Source organism: Sceloporus undulatus, chromosome 2, assembly GCF_019175285.1.
Source record: "Sceloporus undulatus isolate JIND9_A2432 ecotype Alabama chromosome 2, SceUnd_v1.1, whole genome shotgun sequence".
NCBI lineage: Eukaryota > Metazoa > Chordata > Lepidosauria > Squamata > Phrynosomatidae > Sceloporus > Sceloporus undulatus.
Window position 1 is genome coordinate 58,204,292 of NC_056523.1, and position 18,645 is coordinate 58,222,936.

The following is an 18,645-nucleotide window of genomic DNA, read 5'->3' on the forward strand; positions in this document are numbered from 1 at the left end:
CAGTGGCAGCTCACCCGTGTAATTTCACTGGGTGTCCTTGGGCAAGTGACTCTCAGCCTCAGAGGATAGCAATGACAAGACCCCCTCTGAAGATACTTGCCAGGAAACCCCATGATAGATTTGCCTTAAGATTTGCACCTTAGATATGCCATAAATTGGAAATGACTTGACAGCAAACATTTTCAACTATTTTATAGGAATTCAAATGAGAAGTAATTACAGTTGCTATGAGTACATAACAAAGAACTCCAAAAGGTAATAAAAACCAACATTTCAATGCCAAATCTCAAGCAAAATTGATTATGCTAAAATCACAAGTACAGTGGTGCCTCGGGTTACGAAAGTAATTCGTTCCGCGGCCGCTTTCGTAACCCAAAAAGCCTTCGTAAGCCGAATTGCCATAAGCGCTAATGGGGAAAAGCCGCGTTTTGTGCGAAAAAGCCGAAAAAAGCACCAAAAATTTTCTTCGTAACCCGAAAAAACATTCGTAACCCGGAACAATGATTTCCAATGGGATTTTTTCGTATCCCGAAAATTTCGTAACCTGGGTATTTCATATCCCGAGGTACCACTGTAGTTACAATTTGAAAACAAACCGTTTCTGTAGGAGTATATACCTTAGTTCCAAAATGGTAGAAAGAGGCACCATCATATTCCATCTATCTTTTGAGACAGAACTATTTTTTATCTACACACCTATCCCATATTGGACAGAATCCAATGCAGGACCTCTGCTGGTGGAACAGCAAAATGCTCTTCTCACTGTGGGCCTCTTTGTAACCAAAACTCCAAATCTATAGGGCAGGGAAACCCTCTGGGCCATCTAGCAGCCCTGAAGAATGCAAAATTCCATCAGGTTAGTGCAGCAATAAATGCACAGCGTTGGATTTAGCTCACTACTGTCATGCACTGTGCATATTTCCAGTTAGTACTGTCAACTTTAAGCACAGTTGTAAATACAACATATGCTAACCACATTAAAGTTGGCTTCATTGTTGTTTTTCAACATCTTCTGAATTAAAGGTGCCCAAATAGTAGCAGATTGAATAATAGGTTAGTACTCTGGGAGAGTAGATATCAAACCCCCACTTAGCTGTGGAAATCTGCTGGCTTTTCTCTCTGCCTTAGAAGAAGGCACTGACAAACCTCTGAATAAATCTTACCTTGAAACCCTAGGGTAGAGTCACTATAAGCCAAGGTTGACTTGAAGGGACATAACACCAGCGACAAGAAGTATGTCTGCTTGTGTGTACACGCACACATACATATAGAAACATTTTCACAATACTGAACAACCAGATGGAACAGAATGACTTGATCTATATATTCTATAGAGTCAGTGCTGTGCAGTGGTTTGAGCACTATGACTGGAGACCAGGGTTCAAAAACCCACTCTGCTATGGATACTCACTGAGTGATCTTGGGAAAGTCACTCTCTGAGCAAATCTTGCCAATTAAATCTTGTGATAGCATCAGCACCAGTTGGAAATGACTGGAAGGCACACAACATATTCTGTGGTCATCTATAAGATCCTACTTCAAAGTCAGTCAAACCATGTCTTTTGCCCTTAAAGTATTAACAATATAATCCTATAATATTTTTAGCTTAATCTTTAATTACTGTATATATCATATAGAAGAGCAGGAAAAGAATAAAAGCACAAAGATTACAAGCTCAACACCTACCCTAAAAACAAACAAAAAACAAACCCCAAATGAGAAGTACCACAGAGAATATGGTCAATTTGAATAGCTGAAAAGAGGATTAAAAGACTTTTTTCTACAAATTCTTATAACCACAACTTAACTTGGACTAACAGAATCATGTAAACAGTTTGGCCAATGATGAATAGCTCTGAAAGATATACTATATACTAAAGATATAGTACGCCACCGTTATCTGTGGTTTCACTTTCTACAATTTCCGTTACTTGCGGTCAGCCATGGTCGAAAAATATAAGGTAGTACTTCCCTTATCTGTGGTTTTACTCTCCATGCTTTCAGTTACCTATGATCAATCATGATCCAAAGACATTATAGGTATAGGGTTCAGTACAATCCATGATTTCAGGCATCAGCTGGGAGTCTTGGAACATATTTGCCATAGATAAAAGGGACTACTGTACAAGGCTTATAAGGACAGAGACTAACAGCTTCCAAAAAAGCAAGAAATCATGGAACAAAACCAAACTGAGTTCTAGTCTTGCTGACCTTGATGATGACATGAAAAAGCTGACACTGCCATAAGACAGAGTAAGGTGATCATCTAAGGCATTGGAGGTTGGGAGGCAATGGTTACAAGCTGTTGGACAACCCAGCTGTGAGTGTTGTATGACCTGCCTTCTGCTCCTTAAATTATCCTGATATGTCCAGGTAAAGCAGTGGATACTGCTCTGCTGTTTATACTGAAGTATGATTCAACTGCAAGCTAGTCACTTCTGTACATAGGAAAAAGCCACTTTTTCTTTTGCCTCAAATAACAAAAAGTCTTGGGTCAGCCCTGCTAATGCATGCTCAAAGAACATGAAATTTCAATCCCATCCTTTTTACTTATTCTTATTCCAGTTACGGTCTTATGAACTGATAAAGTCACTGGCATCTCCAGCTAAGCTGTTCGGGATGGTTATGACAAGGCAGACCTCTTTTAACATAAAGTTAGCTTTCTTAAGACTTAAAGGCTGGAACTGCTCTTTGAGGTATAATAATAATAATAATAATAATAATAATAATAATAATCATCATCATCATCATCATCATCATTATTATTATTATTTGTATACCGCTATTCCAATACAGATCACAGCAGTTTCCAACATTAAAATTCCACAAAACAATGGTTACAATAATATCTCAACAAAGTGCAAACCCACCCTCCATACAAACAAGAAACCAACATGAACAGACCAAGACTATACAGAGCTACGACAGATTAAAACCATAAAAACCATGCAATAGCTGGATTGACAATATACATCATCGAAGGGGATTAGAGTAACATTGGTGCTCATAGGGGGAAAGCCTGGCGAAAGAGGAAGGTCTTCAAGGTCTATCTGTATAAGGGCCTGCTGATTCTCAATATGAGATCCCTAGATTTGAATATAAATAAACCCAAAGGAACAAGACAATGGATGGCAGAATATATACAAAAGAACCATTCCAAGGAATCTTTCTAGAGTACTTTTGAGCACATATATTTTAAGCAGGGATGGAGCTCCTTGTCTATACTATTGTCCCCACATAGAAGTTTCCTAAAGTTTAGAATCAGCTGGTTATTTACCAAAGAGCCAGTGTGGTGCAGTGATTTGAGTGTTTGACTATAATTCTGCAGACCAGGGCTCAAATTCCTGCTTGTCCATGGAAACCCATTGGGTGATCTTAGGCAAGTAACACTCTCAGCCACAGAAGAAAAAAAAATCCCCCTCTCAATCTTGCCAAGGAAACCGGTTCACTTTAGGATTACCACAAGTTGAAAACGACTTGAAGGCACACAATAACAACATGGTGTTTGCCACACAGCACTCTCTTATCTGCTCAAATATTCATCTACAACTGCCACCCATCTCTATTAGGAGAACCTACACAACTTCTCTTTCCATGATGTGGGCTTTTTCAATGCTCATAATAAAAATGTCTCTATTGTTAACTAGCCCAAAAGAGGGACAGAAGAGAATGGTTTGGTGCAATATAAGAAAGAGTTATGAAGGTCCATCAAGTTCACTCGATAGCATGCAAATATATTAAAATGTGCACAGTGGATAGAGTAGGACAATTAAAAGCTTGGACAAAAAAGTGGTTCCTTTCCTGCTTCCCCCAAATGTTCAAACTCCTAAAAACTTGAACAGACACATATGTATTGGATCCAAAATAGATCTAAAACCAAGCCTGCTGTCAAGTGACTTGTCCTCCATTGGAGGTTAGCAGTGAACAACCAGGGAGATGCCATAAGCAAGCAGGTATTAACTAAGCATCGTAATACTAAAAGGGAGATGTAGAATCAGTTGGGTGACACCATGCAATTATACACATAATTTTGGGTAAACATGTTGCTACCACCTTGAAAACACATCAGAACGTAAACTGATGATCCAAACGCCATATGGAGAGTACTGGCGCAAGACAGCTCTAGATACATTGGCTCCCATTCTTATGGTTACAGCCTGTGAAGTCAAATGGATCCTTCTAGTACCATTAGAATCTCTGTATAAATTTCAGGCTACCTCAGAAGATTATAGAGAGGATTATTTTTCTTTGCATTTACCACAAGAATGCTGCATTAGTAGACACTTCAGAATCATCAGAATCTCATATTACTATAAAATCATTCCTCACCTTGATGAAGACTATTTTAAATGGAAAATGGTTTGATACACTATGGAAACCAAAAAGCAAAATAAAATAAAATAAAATAAAAAATAAAATCATGTACTGAAATACTTTTTTACATTGATCACCTAGCACTAACAGTAAGATTAGTCTCAGATGAAACAACTGGCTAGAAGTCTTTGCTGATAAGAAGACATTCTTGGATGACATTCTGCAACATATCAAGAGGTGCAGGAATCGCTCTCCAGGAGATACGTATTATATAAGCCATGAAACCCAAGAAAAGTGAACCATGCAGTTTGAAGAAACATTCATAATGATTAAAGATGATGCGTTAATTCATAACAAGCATCAGTGACTACTATAGAATGATGGGCAGAGAAATGTAGATGCAAATTTCAACAAGTCTTCTGAATGGACTAATTACACAGCTCTGGGGAATCTTAAAATTTCCTTTTGAAAGAATATTCTATTAAACAAAGTTGTCATTCTCTATTTTAGTTCTTTAGATCAACAGCAATCAATGTTAGATCTTCAACAGAAGCTTCACAAAATGACATCAAGCAAAAAAGAATAATAAATGAAGTGAGAATTCAGAGGAGCCTGCTCCAGCCTTTCCTGAACAGGAATAATTTGGTCAGAATAATTTGTGCATTGATAATTTTCCAATTTATATTTTTGTAGTGTGCTCTATATGGACCTGCCCTTGAACAAAACCTAGAAATGCCAACAACAACAACAACAACAAAAACCACATGGAGGCTGCTGGTAGGATTATTAAATAGAAACCATATACATTGGTTTTAAAGGAACTGCAAGTGCTGTCCTTTACCTCCAGCATATCACCTCCTGATATGTTGCAACGTAGTTCAGGTCAGAATTCAAGAACGCCATGATGACCTTTAAAGCTCTAAATGACCTGGGAAATCACTACTGGAAGGAATGACTACACACACACACACACACACACTTGCATGAACACTGAGCAGCCAGCGTGGTGTAGTGTTTTGAGCTCTGGACTACAACTTTGGATACCAAGCTTCAACTGTTCAGCCATAGAAACCCATTGGGTGACATTGGACACATTACATTCACTCAGTCTCAGAGGAATGCAAGGCAAACCTTCTCTGAACAAATCTTGCCAAGATGGATTCATCTTAGGGTCACCATAATAAGTCAGAAATGACTTGAAGGTACACAAGAGTGAACACTGAGCTCTGCAAGGAGCCCTCTTTATCCCACCAGTGGGAGCAATACACTTTGTGGGGACATGGGAGAGGACTTTCTGTGCTGTGGCATCCTAGCTGGGGAAAGCCTTCCCCTTGCCTAGGTGAAACCTGGATCTTCATCAGTGTTTTTGGAGCTCAGTTTGACTTGGTTGTGGATTTTTTCTACTGCGCACTAAATTTGTAAAATTGTTTCAAATTGAATTTGTCTAATGTTATCTTAATGCCTATACAGTGGTACCCCGGGATACGAATGCGCCGGGTTACGAATTTTTCGGGATACGAAAAAATCCCATAGGGATTTATTGCTTCGGCTTACGAAGGTTTCTTCGGGTTACGAAAAAACCGCGGCGCTATTTTCCGCCACCGGAGGGCAGCAGAGAGCTATTTTTCCATTAGCGCCTATGGGAATTCGGCTTACGAAGGTATTTCGGGTTACGAAATTAACCGCGGAACGAATTAATTTCGTAACCCGGGGTACCACTGTACTCTGTCCTGACATAAGACAGAATACACACAGAGATGCATTCAGGAACTTCAGCTGGTCCAAAGAGCTGCAGCCAGTTAACTGAGGCAAGTTACAGGGGCCATACTATATTGTCCCTGCTGAAACACCTCTGTTGCCACCTTGTTTTCCAAGCACAATTCAAAATGCTGCTTATATGGTCCTGGCAACCTGACAGGCTGTATCTGTATGAACCAGCTAAGAGTCTGAGATCATCAGGAGAGGCCCTTCTCTCAGTCCCACCACTATCGCAACCGCAGCTGGTGGAGACACAAGAGGGCCTTCTCGGTGGCTTCCCCTAGACACTGGAACTCACTTCCCAGGGAGGCCAGAATGGCCCTCTCCTTGTCCTTCTCTTGGCAGGCTAAAACCTTTGTATTCATGTAGGCTTTTAAAACAGAAAGTTTTTAAAGAATAAGCTAGGTGGTGCTGTATTGTTTTAACTGAGCCATACTGTTTTTAAGGGCTTCTTAACTTTTTAATTGCATTTTATTCTTTTAACTTGAGCGTGAATTGTTTTAATGCTATAAATAGTTTAATTCTACTTCAATGAACTTTCTGTGTGTTTTTAATTGTATTGTTCTTTCAAACTGTGAGATGCTTAGGTTTGGGGGGGGGAGAAGTGGAATACTACTGCTGCTGCTGCTATCATTTTAGATTTTCCAAACTACAATATCTGAATTGGCCTCTTGGGGGAACCAGAGAGTATTTCATCGTATTTGTCAATTACAACAATAAATTGTTAGTAATGTGGAACTCAGCTACCTTTCTGGACTGCAGTAACAATAAAAAGTAAGGTCCTGTTGGGTAATCAGTATAACAAGAAAAGTATTTTTTTTAAAATTAATACTTCTGCTTTAATTGAAATGTTGGTAGAGAATATGTATGCATGCTATTTTAAATATAGATTACATATTCTGACTTTACTTTTATTTTTCCTTCACAGCAAATCAGTTAGCAGAAACACAGTCAGAAGACAAAGACACCTAATCATTCATTGTTGATGCTATCAAACCCCAGAGTAAGTTTCAATGTGATTTATTCTCATATATTTATTTTTGAAAAACACTACAGTTTTTAGAAAACACTACAGTTTTTAGAATAACTATATAAAACTTAAGAGAGTGCAATAGTATATATCTCCTAGCCATGCCCTTGGTTCTGTTGGAGAATTGTGCATTGTCTCAGTCAAGTCTATACATTGCATAGAATGAGGCTCTATAATTCTGGACTGTCTTTGTAATTTGTTCCTCCTGTAAAAAGCTTCCTCCATTGACAAAACTTAACACATGAGAGATAACTGTTAAAACACATTTTCAGATCTGCCAATTTACCACAATCAATTTTATATTGCTGGAAGGCATTGACAATTTCAGCAGTGTCACTAGAGTTGGTGTCGCCCGGTGTGGTAATTCATGGTGTCACCCCCACCCCAACTAACCTCCTTCCAGACCATACTGTACAGAACCTAGTATTTGGTTTTTTGTTTGTTTTTTTGGGGGGGAAGTGATGGTACAGATGTTACTCAAAAATTATAATTCCCATATATCACTGAAAGTAATAGCAATAGTTGTGACATAAACAACTAGCAAAAATAAGATTTATTTATTTTAAAATTTAATCCACGCCCAACCCTTCTTCATACAGTAAAAGCTCTGGATGGCTAACAACCATAAATGAAAATACACTGTTAAAGCAACAAATTACAAATAACTAAAATCCCTGTGACACATAGGAAGCTTAGTCCTGGGGTGGGGAAACGCTTTGCAGTTTTTACACGCCCCCACATTGTGCCCCTCACCCAGGCATAGGAGGCACTGAAAATGACTGTCCTTCTCTGGTATTCAAGTCTATGAAGATAGTGATGAGGTAATCCAGACCCATGTCCATGAGGTAACTCCAAGGCCGGAGATTAGACACCAAAAACCAATCAACAATGCCAAAGTGCAGAGAAAAGGAAGAAATAATTATGTTAAATTAGCTAGACTAAACAGGTCAGTCAGTTAATGCTCAGAAAGGCTCCTAACATTTCTGCTGCTGCAGAAGAAAAGTAAAAAAGGAAAAGGAACCCACTGTGAAGCACAGGAAATGCCTGTGGGATGGTCTGAATACAATATGGAAATAGTTATCATTTAGGTCCAGTGTAGCAAACCAGTTGCCCTTCTGCATCAGCAAGGGATGTTACCTCCATCAATAAGATCTGGAACAGGAAGCGGACTGTTGTTGAGTCTGGAAACTCATCTTCTTAGCTGTGGTCCTCCTTCTATGGATGTGTTCCAATTTGGAATCTGTGTCAGCATGGAACAGACCAACCGTATGAAAGAATAGGTTTATATTTGTATGAAGAAAGTGTAATAATTTGTATTGTAAAGTTTTAAAATATTAATAATAATAAAAAAAGAAAAAGCAGGTCTTCTATATCATGGACTTGGCAGTGGTGGAACAACCTGAGGACAGGAACCAGGCATGCCAGCAAATTGCAGCTACACTTGCGACAATCCTTCTTGTGCAGTTCACAGCATGCTTTGTCACCTTGATTTTCTCTCTGACAAGAAAGTAGCTTCCTCCTTGAGAAAGGAGTCTTCTGTTTGGCGAGTCTGTTGAAATATGCTGACACCTTCTCCCAAATGAACTTCTGATAAGCCCTCATAGAGGTGTTGTTGTTGGCTATCCTGCTCAATAGGGAGGTGGTGGAATAGACTTTTGTCCCTGTTGCATTCAGCTTCTTACCTCTGTGGTCAGCAGGAGCTGTGTGGATTTTTTTTAAAGATCTTGGACTGAGCACCATCTACTGTAATTGAATTTGATTTTGGATGCTGCAATAACTAATCTATTCCAGAGTCCATAACTGTATACAGCCCCTCTAATTTCTTCAAAGTGGATGAAACTGACAACAGTGTTGAGCAGGAGCAATGCATAACCTGCAGCAGGTATGGAAGGAATGCAATGAAAGGCAGAGCTGGAACATAATGCTGGAGATCCCTGAAGATAGGATTGTCCAACCTTACATCGGACTAAGTGACTTGTAGGCCCAAAGATCCAGACAGTCTCCTCAAAGGAAAATCAAAAGAACAGACATCATCAGTAGGGAAAGGAGGATAAGGGTCTGCCACCGGATTCACTAGGCAGGGGATTCCTGTGCACTGACAAGCAAGAGTCAGAAAAGGAGCCATCTTTTAAAATGGATTGAGATTGTTGCTGAGGGTGGTTAGCACATGGAGTAGCAGACTCTGAAACTCTGATTAGATGCAAGGTGGACAGAATGGCAGATGCCAGCAACTGAACTGAAGATCAAGAGGGAGAGTTTTGCTGGTGCTCCATAATGTGCACTGCAGATGAAGCACAGGTGGTTGATAGTTCTTCTCCTGAGGAGAATAGTGCCATCCTGGTGCTCTGGAGAATGTGGTATTGATTGCTTCATTAACAAATCCCATTGGTGGTACTGTGGGTCCCAGTGGTGGTCCCAGTGATGAGTGAAGCACAGTTTCAACTGTGAAAGTGGTGACATCCATAAGTTACTTAAAATTAAAGCAGCTCATTGTGTATATTATTTTATTTATTTTTATGCAGTATTTTATCGTTTTTATGTATTGTTTTTTTATTATTGATGCTGGCCTTTGACTGTAATAAAGTTATAATAATAATAATCCATAAGGGGAATGTTCCATATAACAATACAAGCTAGCATCTCTGGATTGGTCTTGGCTCCTATAATAGTTGTGACAGCAACGTCCATGTCGTCATCTGGGCAAATGGTTCCAGGATAGAGATGAGTGTTCCCTACATTACAGAGTACTGAAAGAACTTATGTCAGGAACTGGACAATATCAGCCTAGATAGAGAGTGGAACCCACAGCCACCATGGGATGAAGAACGATTCTATTAGACTGAAGCCCATGTTGTGACGAACTGGAGCAAATCGCAGGAACAGGAGGAAGCCAACAGTCTTGACAGTGGGAAACCACTTTGACAGTATACTGTATTGACTACTAGTCTGCTGATTTCTGAATATTGAGAGAATCCCATATCTCACAATCAGATATCACTCCTGCATCTGAGATATGTGGTGAAGTAGGACACCCTGGAACTGAAACTAAGCAAAGTCACTGAAATCACAAGGGAAATTGTTTGAACTGAGGGTAAGGCTGTTTCCCAGCCTGTAGGGAAGAAGCACTGATTATGGTAGAATTACCTGGATTCTTCTTCTTTTTCTTCGGCTTCTTGAATAGTGAGTGTGAAGACAGAACCAAAAAGATGCCCCCAGTATCAAGTAATCAACCTGGAGTGCCAGGACAGTCCACAGCTGATTCTCAAGCCAGCCTTGCCGAAGTAGACTCCACCATGCTTCAGAACCAATGTCAATGGGGTTAGTATCAAAGAAGAGGATCAAGGTGAAATGGGAGGCTGAGTAGTGGAAGCGCCCAATGGCATGACCTGTAGCAACTGCTTTCCCACCACCTGAGAGACTGCCAACAGGCCATGCTTGTATAGCAGAGCTTTCAGCCTTACCTCTGTATTGCATCTGGCCTGTGAGGTAACGGACTTGCAGTGCCTATAGGATTGGATATTGTGCTATTCCTCCATTACACTTCTTAGAGATGACAAAGGAGGCCATGATATATCAGTGTCTTGGCAATAGACAAAGAAGAGTCCAAGAACTTTCTGAGTCAAGAGATAACCAACCTCAAAAACACTGATCCCAGCCGATTTTAAATCCCAAATGGGTCTGTACTGGATGAAGCAGTCCTTTAAATATTTTCCTCCTGATTCTTAAGGGCATCAGATGAAAATATTAACATTTTAACCTGGAGCTGCTCACTGACTGAGAGCTAATGAAGAGATTTCAAAATAAGGATCACATGCTCAATGCTTCCTGCCCATCACATCACCACCCTAGGAATAGCCCTTTCCACCAGCTCCAAACTCCAGACCATTAATAATAATAATAATAATAATCTTTATTTATACCCCGCCTTTCCACGATGTGATCAAGGCGGCTTACAGATAGAAGACAATAAATTACAAGTTAAAATATTACATATAAAAATTAAAACATCGTCAGAGGAGTAGGGACGGGAAACAAGCAATCAAAATATCAGGGCAAGAATAGAACAACAACTTTAAGGTAATTGGGGCAAAAAACAAAATTACTAAGGTGGGAATGCCAGCCGAAATAAGTGAGTTTTTAGATCTTTTTTAAAAGAAAGTAACGACGCAGAGGAACGAAGCTGTACAGGAAGCTTGTTCCACAAAGTGGGGGCAAAGATAGTAAAGGCCCTCTGTGAGGTCGTTACAAAGCGAGACTTAGGGACCTCCAACAGGTTGGCCCCAGATGTTCTGAGTGTGCGGGGCGGACTATATGGGGAGAGGCGGTCCTCCAAGTACCCTGGACCCAAGCCATTTAGGGCTTTATAGGTCAACACCAACACCTTGTATTGAGCTCGGAAGCGAATAGGCAGCCAGTGGAGATCTTTTAATATAGGTGTTATATGGTCTGCCCTGGATCTACCAGTGACCAATCTGGCTGCCATATTTTGAACCAATTGTAGCTTCCGAGTGTGGTACAAGGGTTGCCCCATGTAGAGCGCATTGCAGAAATCCAATCGAGAGGTTACCAAAGCATGTACAACAGTTTCAAGGTCCCCCCGGCTGAGGTAGGGACGCAGCTGGCGTATCAGCCGAAGCTGATAACAAGCACTCCTGACCGCCGCATCCACCTGAGAAGTCAGCTGGAGCGACGAGTCAAGGAGTACTCCCAGGCTGCGCACCGGGTCCTTCAAGGGGAGCGTGACCCCATTCAGGACCGGATGACAAATCTCACCACCCGGAGCAGGGGAACCTATCACCAGTACTTCCGTTTTCCCTGGATTCACACTGAGTTTGTTTTCCCTCATCCAGCCCATTACTGACGCCAGACAGGCATCTAGAGGAGAGATACCAGCCTTAGTTACTGCATCAGTCGGAGACACAGAGAAAACTATTTGGGTGTCATCAGCGTACTGATAACACCGCGCCCCGTGTCTCCGGATGATCTCACCCAGCGGTTTCATTACTAAATGATGTTCCACATAGAGTGCATTGCAACATTTCAATTGAGAAGTTAACAGTCCATTGGACTATTGTAGCAAGAGTATCCCAGTCCAAAGATGTCCGAACTTCACCTAACCAAAAGCACTCCTCATCACTGCGAGTACATGGCCTTCCAGTGAGGCTGTAAAAACTCATCCTAGCCAATGTATCTACTCTGTCAGGAAGATTGCTACACAAGTCCTTCAAAGCAGTTGGCCCCACAAAAGCCTCCTGTAATGAATCTACTCAATCATCTCATCTCTATTAGACTTTTGAAGAAGACGTGTACTCACCCTAACCCTAACGAGGCTCCCAGCCACAGTTATTGAAAATGATCCATGACCCAATGGTCAGCTGAACATTTACACAGATCAGCAACATTTATTTAATATATTATAAATATCTCTTAGCTGACTAGATGTAAGATTCTAAAATTGTGCACAGCCATGAAAATACAATATAAATAGTACACAAAATTTATCTGCACTGTCTGTGTTACTTATAAAATACAGGACAGGCTAAATTACATTGGTTAAGGTTTGCAAAAATAGATACCACAGACCTGAAAATAAGAAGAGTTGAAATATGTCTAATATTTAGGGGGTTGCCATCACACTAAATGCCCTGCTGTGAATGCTAGTGGATTGGACTTCAAATATGAGGCATCAGTAAGAGATCTCTCTAAATTATCTTAGACCTAACGGGCTGTAAGGAAGAAAACTGTTTCTCAAGTCTCAGATTCCTTCCACTAGAGACAAATTGCAGCCCTTCCCTGCTTATTCAACAAGTTAGGGACCAGGGCACTGCCAAAAACTGGAAATCATCAAATGCGGAACTATTATGTGCTTTGGTCCCCAGCCTGTTGAATAAGCTGGGCACCCAAGGGAAAAGCCCGAAGTTTCCCAGGAAAAGGAAGGAATCCCTGACACACATGGACACTCTCTCTCTGTCACAAAGAAAGAGCGATACCCTTTCCTTGATCCCAGGAGCTGTTTCTCCTCTCTCTCCATCCCCGTCTTATGGTACAGGCTGACTATTCACACTAACCTCATATTTGTTGGGTAGAGATGGGGGAAATGAGCCCTACTCATCCTGTGGGGTGTATGTGTTTGTGTATATCTGCTGGTTCCATCAGCCTCTTCATCTCCCCTGCCCTGCCCAGCCAGTCCACTCCCTTCATTCGGCCACTGTAGCACAGCTGCCAGTACTGCTGGCTCTGCTGCTGCTGTTTGTTTTCCTTCACCTTACAGTGGCTCCCTTGCACTGGCAAGGGGGTGGGAATGAGAATACTGCCCTGGCTCTGCTCGTCATGTGTTTGCATTTGTGTTTTCCTCCACTAGTTCAGTCAGCTTCTCTGCCTACCCCCATACCAGCTAAGCAGTAATCACAGAAGCCCCATGAGGAGGAAAAAAGAGGGTGGAAAAATTACATCAGGCAATGGTGCCCCTGGGGGACTAAATTTTCTTTTAATTTTAACTTGACCATAGTGCCGTTAGTGGAAAGTCGCCATACTGTAGGCTAACTCCACATCGTCTCTCTTTAATATCTCCATCTTACATGTGCCAGGCCACATCTTCTTCTTTTGACACTTTTTAATGACCCGCTCTTTCATTCTAAATTATAACCACAACCCATTATTTCGACGCATAGTTGAAGGAGTGGCGCATATGTCAAATATATGGGTTCTGAGTACAATTTAGGACCATCAAAAGAGTGAGTTGTTGAAAAACAAGTAATCAAGAAGCAAGAGATGCCTGTATGAATAAGATAAGGTAAACAAATGAGGCCAACATATTACTAAGGTATTTTATTTTTCAATTTATACTAAAAATATATTCATACATCCCCCAAAGATAAATGTACTGATCAGACAAACATGGTAAAAAGCTAAGCAGGATCAAAGTCCTGGTTAGGACTTTGCTAGGAGACCACCAAGGAATACCAGGAAGGAACTGGCAAAACCACCTTTGATTATTCCTTCCCTAAGAAAACTGTATGAAATTCATGGGGGTTGCCATAAGTTGGCATGCAACTTGAAAACACATATACACACATGAAAGAAAAGTGGTACTAATTGATCCATAGGATGACAGATCCCATTAAAAGGGAATCTTTACTCCCCCCACCTTTTTCCCCCCAGGAAATATAAACAAAGAGTGTGAAAAGAACCGGATGTTAAAGGACAAAATGAGAAAAGAACTGAAGAGGAAACAAACATAAAATACTGTACTTACAAAATTCTGAGATTGTAACACTAAAATACTTATTAATGGAGCCAACTAATACCATACCTGTCGCAGTTCTGAAAGTCCTCTGAGTATGGCCTGCTGTCTGTCTCTCACCATGTTAGGATTAAAAAGTGGATCCCGTACATGATCGGAGCTAAGTGTCTGCCGCGGTGTATAATAAACATCTAAAGGTAAATATAGATGAAATTATTGAATTGTAAATAACCAATGTATGTGCTCACTCTCTGTTGTATAATATAGATATATTTCCACTGTACAAGAGGTTTTTAGAAATTTTTAAAAATTTCAACCAATTTTAAAAAGAGGCAAAAATTTAATAGTGTACTACCATATCCAGTGCAGACAGAATTGAGAGTTTGTTCTCTTTCCCTGCTGAAGCCTCCTGGGGCACCCAAACTTGTTCCAGGGATTCCCAAACTGCCAAAGCATGGATTGCTGTGCGGCAGCAATATCTCAAAGCAGTGATATCCAACAGAACTACTCCACTGAATTCTAGTCTCAGTATTTGACAGAAATATTTTAAATTTATTTGTACATTAGGAGATTACTACCAGAATATATTTATTATTAGAAAGATGTTTTAAGTCAACAATTTAATGTTTAACTCAGATTTCATTTTCTACAGAGGCAGGTCACTAGGACAAGGGCTCTGAGGAAAATAACATTTCAGTATAATGGTAGAATATTCATTCACTGTAGTCATTTCTTGAACTCTGTATTGTAGTACCATTCAGCTGCTGATGCTCCGGGTCATGTGTTGAAGGCCTTGTCATGGGGGCGTCTGGATCAAGGTAATACACTTCATTTGTTCTCACGTAGGGAACAAAATGAGATGAAGGTGGCCTTTCAGTTTCAAAACTTGGATGTCTTTCACTCTGATGCTTATTCATATTGATTGTTTTTTCTCTTCCATCAATCCTATCATGAGTTGAGAACTCAGGAGTCTTTATTTGTTGCTGTAATTTGTTTTTAACTGCTGGGACAGGCGGCGAGTCGGACCTGTTTAAAAATATGAACAACCCAAGCTGAGAATGCTTTATTTATTCTGCTTGTTGAATTATCTTCAGCAAAACTACTGAGATACTAATTCTGAATACTCAGATATGCTTGAGCCATGACTTCTTAAACTATTGTTTTCATGCCTTATCATACTTGAGCATTCAGTACTGTACTTTGCAGCAGCCTGCCACATAAGCAGTAGCACTACGTATAGATAATTATATCACTTTATATCTTGCCTTTTCTCTAAGGAGCTCAAAGGCAATGTAACTGCTCACTTCCCTTATCGGCTTACAACATCTCTATGAAGTAGATTAGGATAAGTAGTAACTGATGGCTGACAGATGTTCGATAAAATGAGATATCCAAAGATTTTCTGTGGCAAAATGTTTCAAGAACAAAATAACTTACATAAGGAAGAAGAAGCAAAAAAAGTATTTTTAATTAAGTTTTGTTAGGGATACTTTGAAATAGTTAACATTTCCACAGATATTCCAATATGAAAGCATAATGAGAGAGAAAAGCAAGGGCAGCCCAGATGTTTTCTCACAGGCCAAAACTGGTAACAGTTTGCACAATGAGCAATGATTGAACTGGATGACACCATCAGCCAAGGCTTCATGTTTGTAGATGGAATGAGCCACTAAATTTTAAAAAAATGACTGAATAGAAAACACCTGTGTTCCTCATGTTTAGCATTTTAAGGTGCTATATTTTACACTGTAAGATCCTTGTTACTCATTTAATAACACAAACAATCCATGTTATGTGTGGAAAGCAATGGAATGGATTTATCTTAAAGGGGAATATGAAAACTGAAGAAAGGTACTCTTACTGTCTTGCCGGCATGGACATTTTATTATTTTTATTAATCTGTTTTTAATGTTTTGTATGACCTGTTGTTATATTGTTGGAACTGTTGTTCACCGCCCTGGTTTTTAGAAGGGCGGTATATAAATAAAGTATTATTATTATTATTATTATTATTATTATTTAATGGAAGAGGATAAAGTGGACTCAGATAAAATGTAACAGGGTGCAAGCTAATCTCTGCCTAAAATTTATTGTTTTTAATTTGCACTCCCCATATGGTTTACCAAGAAACAGCAGCTAAAACAAACATATATGAATAATAAAAATATAGGTAGAAGCAGTACATAATATCTGGTGTTAACTCACCAGATTCCTATTGATTCAAGGGATCTACTGTAACAGGGGCTAACCTAGCAGGAAGTACTACTGAATATCCTACTAACAGGATTCTGTTGTTAGAGACATATTTTGATCTTTGCCATAGTCAAAAACGTACATAGATTTTACCTTGACTTGTTCATTTTTATATCTTTAAGATAATTCTTTAAAAGACTAGAATTTAGTCAAGATGCTTTTGTAACTACTGTAATTTCTAAAAGTTAGGAAGTCCTGATCTTGTGAAAATACCCAAAATTCTTTGAATAATTTAATAGAGGAGATACCTACCTTAGTTCAACCAAATTGTTTTTCAGAAGTGGTTCTTCCTAAAGTAAGACCAAAATAAATAAATGTCAATTAATTTATCGCCATTATGTATATGGTAGATAATGCTTCAGTTAGTGCTTTAAAGTGAATAAAAAGCAAGTTGATTTAGAGTTAGTCATTTATCTATATATAAAACTCAATTCCTGACAGCATTCCACTCTCTCAGAGTATTGTCATATATTAGTGCCTGGGATAAGGATGAGGGATAATACTAAATATGGGTAGGGATGGGCTGTGAAAAGGCCTGGGATCTCACGACCTTTACATCAGACTTGATGATCCTTTAAGTAGTTTGTAATCTAGGCCTCCTCTAACATAGTTAAGATGACACACATCTTGACACACATCTTTATGACACACATAAAGACATTTATCCCTATACAGCAATCATATGAGGTTAGGTTAGACTCTGGAACACACTTAAGGACATGGGGATGCCACTACATTTGATAGTCCTGATGAGAAATCTGTACCAAGAACATGAGGCCACTATCAGAACTGAATTCGGATAAACAGTGATTCCCAATAGGTAAAGACGTCAGGCAAGGCTGCACCCTATTTGCTCAGCTTACATGCTGAAAACATCATAAGAAAAGCAGAGTTAGAATCAGAAGAGGGGGGAGTGAAGACAGGAAGAAGAAACATCAACAACCTAAGATACGCAGATGACACCATAATACTGATGGAAAACAGCACAGATTTTGAACAGTTGATAAGGAAGGTTAAAGATGAAAGTGCAAAGGCATGTTTAATGCTGAACACAAAGAAAACAAAAATAATGATCACAGAAGAAATACATAAAAGCAATCTAGACAACGAGGAAATTGAAATAGCTAAAGAATTCCCATACTTAGGACCAAACATTGATCAGAATGGTGATTGTCAAAAGTAGACTAGAAATGGGAAGGGTAAGAGGGAACTAGAAAAGATCCTGCGCACTAAAGTCAGAATTGTACATGCCATTGTATTCCACATTGCCATGTACAGATGTGAGAGCTGGACAGTAAAGGAAGCAGACAGAAAGGAAATCAGCGCATTTGAGATGTGCTGCTGGGGAAGAGTGCTTAGAATACCGTGGACAGCTAAAAAGACAAACATGGATCCTTGGACAGATCAAACCAAAACTCTCCCTGGAAGCCAAAATGTTACAATTATGGCCACATAGTGAGAAGGCATGGATCACTAGAAAAAATCAATAATGCTAGAAAAAGTAGACGATAGAAGGAGGGGAAGACCATATGGCAGAGGGATGCACTCAATCAGGGGAGTCACAGGCATGGGTTTGCAGGAATTGAGCAAAGCAGTGGAGGACAAGGCATCTTGGAGGTGTTTCATCCACAGGGTCGCTGTGAGTCAGTCAACTCAAGGGCAGCAAACAACAAAGTTGCTTAAGACGGTGCAGGTTTTTAAGCTAATACTTTGGTATACTCCCCAAACTGAACTATGTGGCATTTGATATACAACATTAAAAAACATCTACTGAAAAGCACAGCTAACATTTAGAGTATGTCTGCAAGGAGAATTATACAATCTTGCTGAAACAAGGTAGAATAGACTTCCAGTAAAACTTGAAGTCATGGTTATTACAGGGTCCCTTCTACTTAAATTACCTTTTATGTTGTATACGAAGTACAAAAAGAGGAATTTAAGAAAAGTTTATAGGGACAGATTTGCAGAAGGGGGGCTAAGTTATTAGGCATGGACCAATCTACACTGACTAGTAGACTGATATGGATAGAGGTGTTCCAAAGGACTA

The 18,645-nt window shown here is 39.7% G+C and overlaps 1 protein-coding gene across 3 annotated transcripts in view; it reads left to right on the forward strand.

Moving 5' to 3' along the window:
• The window catches only part of TASOR (transcription activation suppressor), a 92,108-nt gene extending 77,713 nt beyond the window's left edge, over positions 1–14,395 (forward strand). Inside the window, exons 25-26 of one of the 3 annotated variants that reach the window (XR_006102116.1) lie at positions 7,001–7,075; positions 14,264–14,328. Coding sequence is in view for 2 of the 3 variants with exons in the window: in XM_042451232.1 (XP_042307166.1) it covers positions 7,001–7,044 (44 nt within the window). In the remaining variant the exon portion in view is untranslated. Of the gene's footprint in view, positions 1–7,000; positions 7,076–10,283; positions 10,417–14,263 lie in introns of those variants that run through there. The other 2 variants (XM_042451232.1, XM_042451233.1) reach the window with 2 other exon arrangements.
• The last annotated feature ends 4,250 nt before the right edge of the window (positions 14,396–18,645 follow it).